Here is a 6,013-nt window from a genome sequence, read left to right on the forward strand (position 1 = left end):
CATATCAGCACTTTACCAAGGCGGCCCCGGCGGCGGCGGGTCTGGAGCCTCCGGGGGACCCACCATCGAGGAAGTGGACTAAGCTTGCACTCGAGTCAGCGTAAACCTCTTTTCCTCTCTTTATTTTTTTTTTTCCTTTTATTTTTGTTTCTTTTTTGAAATGTCCTTGTGCCAAGTACAGATCTGTTGTTGGAAGTCGTTAGTCCGGTGTATGCATATGAAAGGAAAGATACCATAACTTAGTTTAATTGTAAAAGGTTAGTTCTAAAGTTTGATTTTAAAAAACATTTGAGGTTTCTCTTTAATGCATTTTGCATGTTTGCTGACTTGGGCAGTTTTGGTTAGCTTAGTTTGGAGATGGGAGACCTGAAGTTTGCACACGTTTTGTGGAAGCTTGGTAACAATAAAATATATAGAAGCTTGAATTGTTTATTTTTATGCACTACTTTAAGGAAAGTAAACATCGCAGTAAAGTCAAGGACAGGCATTCTTTTTGCAAGCAATTGCATAAATACAAATTTAAAGTAAAGCTGAAATTGATCTCAAAATTACTGTCTTGGAGTTTTTAATTTTCCCTTGGTATTTACATATGTTGGTCTTTAACTAAGTAGGATATTAAGGTGAAATTTATTTAACTCAATCTTGTCTAATTCTCAGATGAGGTTCCTGCTTTGAATTACTAACAATTTAAGGGAGAAGTTCTGGGTAAACTTTTTTTCTCTTCTTTTAATACAGAAACCATACTGGGGTCTTCCAGTGTACCCAGACTCCTAAGGCTTGGCTGTTCAAGTGACAGTCACCTGAATAGTCCAGCAAAATACAAGCTATATTCTGCAGTTAAGTGTAAAATGATTCTTTTTCTAAACAAAAGCTGAAGCAGGAGTTGTCTTCTGATAATAGTACAAAGTAGTTTAAAACGTTGCTCTCTGTGACATATAAGTGCCTGAAACTAGAGCCAGTAGACAAACTTTAACGCCACTTAATATTGGGTCCAAATTTGGTCAAACTTGTTTTAATTTTCTAGTAAAACAGCTTATGAGCATAAGGCAAATTTCATAAGGATATGTTTCCAGCAGGTATAATTTCTTAGGGAATAGGAGATGATATAGTGTCTTTTTCTGATTTAAGAATCATAATGCTTTTGCAATACCTGCCTTAAATCACTAGAATAGATTTCTTTTTATAAAGGGAAACTGCAAGATAGCCCTATATTTTGTTAATATACAGCTTGTTCATTTTCCTACATATCCGAGTTGAGATTGTTACAGATTGGACTATTGTAACCCTCTGGGAGCCACTATTCCTGGACTTAAGCTTTAAAATCCACATATTTGGGAGAAGGGGGTTCATGTTTATTTTTCAGTGGAATTACACTCCTGCTTTGTTCTGATTTTTTCTCTATAAGGGGAACTTGGGAGAAATTCAGTAAAGCTGATTGGAAAATGCATAGTTAACCTAATGTTTTCACCACATACAGACATTTTGATATCTCTTTCCAAGTGATGTTCATAAGATCACAGTGAATTATAGAAGCTATATTTTTAATTTAGTAGAGGACCCTTTATCATGCAGAGAGATTAACTTTTGAAATAATATAAAAATTAGAGAACAAATTAGCCTAGAAATATTGGATGTTGGTAATGACCCACTCACACAAGAGCTGAATTTTTTGTACATATATATATTTTTAAGCAAGTCTTCTTTCGGTTGGGGGATGAAGATAGAAAGGCAATTGTGAAATTGCTTCAAAATAAACTTAAAATTTTTAAAGTAATTGCTCTTTACACTGAAAAACTGAAGGTAACTTGCGTTTTTCAGTGCTGGTGTCAAGCAGGTGAAAAGTTTACAGCAAGGAGGCATTAAGGTGTTTTATTGACTACAAACTGTCACATAAATATTTGATAAGCTGCCTTGGTACTAACAGAACAGGTCAATAGTTGCCTTAGAGTGACGTTTACAATTATTTTTTACCAAGATAATACCCATTCTATTAAACTTTTATTAGTCCTTTATTTGTCGAAAGTGTTTATCCCTTGCTTTAACTTCAAAATATAATGGAGTCTTTCTTTAAGTGCAATTTGGTAGAGTCTGATTCCATTTAGACCTTACTTTAGAAGACATTAGTTTCTAAAAACATTAAAGACTACTAGTGGTAGTCTCTTTGATTCTGTGGCCTGGCCTCTGGCAACTAGCTATAACAATAACATCAGTCTATGTAGATACTTCATTTTCTATTTTTTGAAAAGTAATTTGTAAAACACCTAGCCTTCTTGAGGGTTTTTATTTTTCTGTCTTCTCAAATTTACCTAGATCTGAATATTATTAAGATAAAGCCACCAAAGCAGCCATTCACTGTTTCCAGGGGTCAGCTGAAACTGGTAACCGAATAAGCCCTGGGAACTCCTTAGCAGATGTTAGATCAGCCATAGTCAAATGACAGTGGAAAAAGTACTTGATGTTAGGACAAGGGTAAATTACAGTTTAAGGAATAATTAAGCATCATTTGAACTTGAAAGTAGTGAGTATATTAGAGACTAATGGTCATGACTAAAGCAAATGCAGTACATATAGAATACTAAGGGATTAAAAAAATACATTTCTCAAAGTAGGCACTTAAATTCTTACCTGAATGTCTGGTTAACATAGTGCCCCTGTTTTGAGGCAATAAAACTAGACATCTGTCAGAATAAGATGTAACAGGTTGTTTATAGTATTTGAGATGTATGAAATTTCAAAACAAGTTCACTCTAAATTTTTTGGTATTAATTTGATATGTACAATGGAATTTCGTTAAAACTTGATTTGTGCATTAGGAGATAGTAATGCTCCATATTGAAACTTAACATGCATAATAGGATATTTAATAAATCATCTAAGCAGTATGTCAAGGAGACTTGAGAATTTGTCCTATATAATCTTAAACAGGAATACAACTTGGCTATCTAGATGAAGTCAAAAGATTTCTTTTATGAAGCTCAAATACTAGGTCCATGATAAGGCCTTCATCTATTTAAATTGAATATATTTTATTAAAATTTACTGTGATGGATGTTTCCCTTGAGCTTTTGAACACGAATTAAATTGAAGTTTTAAAAAATCTTAAATCCATACATCTCAAGACATTTGCTAAAGGAATATATATGTTTAGGTTAAGGGACAACAAATATTCAATTGTTTCTGTATTTTTAATTTATAGATAGGTATGAGAAAATTGTTTCAAAGGACTGTCCTTAAGCATTGGTATTAGATAGAATTTCATTCTTTAAAGAAAAAGTATGGAGCTTTAGAAAAAGCCCAGTATTTATTCCTGATATAGCTTTTAGAATGGAAATATTTTAGGGTATATGCATTTCTGAAACTTAATAGGGTGGTACTTAATGCTGAAATGTCTTTTAGAACAAATAAGAAGCCATAGCTTTTCCTTCAATATAGATTAGGTTGTAAATTCAATATTGGAAGTAAGGCACCCAAAATGAAGTTGCTAATTAAAATATTGACATTGCTGCTTTAATTTAACATTTTCATTTTTAAAGGTAGAATTGTAACACCATGAAAACATGTCCATTATGACTTTTTCATAATATAAGCATGCATTATATTTGATTAATGTCTTGGGCCTAAAATCTGAGACCAGCAATTTAGTTTTGTGTTGTATATTCTTAGTTATATAACCTTGGAAAGTTTCAATTAGGAAAAAAAAATCTTTCTCTCATAGGACACTTGGAATTATTAAATATTTATTTTTACTTTATAACATGAATTTTTTTAAAGGGAAAATTATATTTCCATTTTAGGTTGCGAATTTCTAATGTCATTTAAAAAAACTATTTGATGAAAACTCTAACTTAAGAAATGAGTGGGTAACTTTAAATAATTAAGAGTCATAAAAGCAATCTTATATTCCTTCTTTTGTTAGAGTCTGGTAATACAGAAGTATAAGATGTTCCCTTCAAAATTATAGAAATTTTCCTTTAAATATTACATCCCTCTAGCACGTGTGAAATAACTTGTCATGTAACTTTTTATGTAGGTCATTTTTTTGGGTTCTCAACTCTTATTTTTACCTTAGTTTTGTACATTACACAGCCTGAAGTTAAACTATGGTGAGGTGTGAAAGATCTTTGGTTTTCTATTAGCATTTCTTCACTCATTGAGATAAACTGAAGAGATTGGCTGAAGCGTGGTTTTCCTCACAATGCTTGTGAGGTGGATGGATTCCATCCAGAATCCTTGGTCTTTCTTAGGCCTCTCTGGAGCTTCAGCTTATTATTTCTCCCTGTTCTCCCCACCCTAAGTTATACGCACTGCTTGGTGAAAAAATCTATTCCTTTTCAAATGAGTCATCTTGTAGGCAGCCTCAAGGCAGCACTGCCAGTGTATAAGTAGGTGGGTTTTTATATGCCTGAGCCAACCAGAACAGCTGCTAGCAATGGACTCAAGTGAATAAAAGGTAAATCTGGATGATTACAATTTTATACCACTGTAAACAGTGATTGTCTTTTTTATGGGAGTTTATGAGAGTATACAATCACCAACTATTTACTAAGCATCTATTGTACTAAGTAAACGGGATTAAAAGAATATATGAGGCAGTCCCAGTCATCTAGTGTCATCTAGCATTGCTTACATCACTGTGGGAATGAAAGAACCGTAATCTTTATATCAATTCAATTGCAAGAGAGAATTACAAGACACGTGATTTCAAAAGTGTAAATGTAAAAATATCAATTGAATACCCATTGACACAAAGCAAGTTTCTTTGAGCAACACTAATTTTGAGTACTTATTAAGGGTCGTGATTTACACATACTACTCCTTGAAAATCCTCCTAACATCTGATTTGGGTATCTTCAGAAATAGGATCAGTGCTGTCTCGTCCTAGATTCCACATCTAGTTATGCAGCAGAATCAAGTTTTGAAAACCCAATTTCCACGCTTTCTCCCCTCATCTCCCCCAAATCAACCTAGTATCAACCTGCATTTGAACTTAATTTTGTGCTATTAAAGTTTGGATCTGCCTTGTGGAAATGAATCTAGTTATTCCAATTAAAAGAAAATAGTGAAGTGATTTAGTTCACGGTTGGAAATATGTGTACTAAAGAAATACCACCCCCCCACCCCCCACAACCGGCAGCTTTGCTATGGAAACGACAACAAGCCACCACAGCAAAGGCTGCGTGCGGGAAGGTGGGTTTGCCTCAGGCGGAAGCGAGATCCGCGCCCCCACCCGCCCACCTCCGCGCCGTGCGTTCAGGGCGTTGGCGGCCGGTTGCCTCGGCGACGCGGTGAGGCGCCCCGAGAGAAGGCCATGTTTCAGATGCCGGAACTTTTTCCGAGGAGGAGGGGGTTGGACACGCCGGGAGCTTTCGGGCCGGATGTAAGTGCAGCCTGGGTCTCCTTGACCCGCGCGGCGGGTGGAAGGCAGGCAGTGCTGCCCCTGCCCGACCCGCGGAGCCCAAGACGACTCCGTGGCAGGGCCCGAACGCCCTTGTTCCCCTCTGCCCTCTGCCCACTGGAGCCGCCGCATATGCCCTTGGATGAGTGGACTCGGACACAGGGGTATATTTGCCTACAAAAACAAAACTATGCAGGTGTATTCGGCAAACGGCCAGAATTGATTCTGGCTCCCTACGCAGATATTTTTTACGAAAATTCCACCTCACCACTTCTAATTGGTTGGTTGCAAAATAAATAGCCCTGCTGCGAAGGAAGCAGTCCTACTCTGAGAGGGATCCCAGAGAGGAAAGGCTAGTTAGTGGGTCGGTAGCTACCAGAGGTGGTAAGGGTCAACTTGTTCTTTGTCGACTTCCTCTGCAGGGTGGGTCAGTGTTAGAGCAGGCTCCTCCTGTTAGGAGTGTCTAACTACTCTACAAGCTTGAGGCTGCCCTGGGTATCAGTTTATTGTGGTCTGAGCCAGTGAATCGGTCAGTTGCTAGGATGGGCTTTGAGATAGTGCAGGCTAAGTGAAGTTTCCTTCTTTCTCTTCCTCTCCTTCCTCCCTTCCCTCTCTCTT

At 36.9% G+C, this 6,013-nt stretch overlaps 2 protein-coding genes across 2 annotated transcripts in view; both read left to right on the plus strand.

Annotated features, from left to right (window-relative positions):
- Window positions 1-548, plus strand: part of HSPA2 (heat shock protein family A (Hsp70) member 2) — a 2,520-nt gene extending 1,972 nt beyond the window's left edge. Inside the window, 1 exon segment of the mRNA XM_006926998.3 lies at window positions 1-548. This exon segment is cut by the window's left edge and continues 38 nt beyond it. Coding sequence (XP_006927060.1) covers window positions 1-82 — 82 coding nt within the window. The 3' untranslated portion in view covers window positions 83-548.
- A 4,711-nt stretch (window positions 549-5,259) lies between these two features.
- The window catches only part of PPP1R36 (protein phosphatase 1 regulatory subunit 36), a 22,455-nt gene continuing 21,701 nt past the window's right edge, over window positions 5,260-6,013 (plus strand). The window contains exon 1 of the mRNA XM_015591939.2: window positions 5,260-5,377. Within this exon, the coding sequence (XP_015447425.1) occupies window positions 5,309-5,377 (69 nt within the window). The 5' untranslated portion in view covers window positions 5,260-5,308. The remainder of the gene's footprint in view (window positions 5,378-6,013) is intronic.

Source organism: Pteropus alecto, unplaced genomic scaffold, assembly GCF_000325575.1.
Source record: "Pteropus alecto unplaced genomic scaffold, ASM32557v1 scaffold276, whole genome shotgun sequence".
NCBI lineage: Eukaryota > Metazoa > Chordata > Mammalia > Chiroptera > Pteropodidae > Pteropus > Pteropus alecto.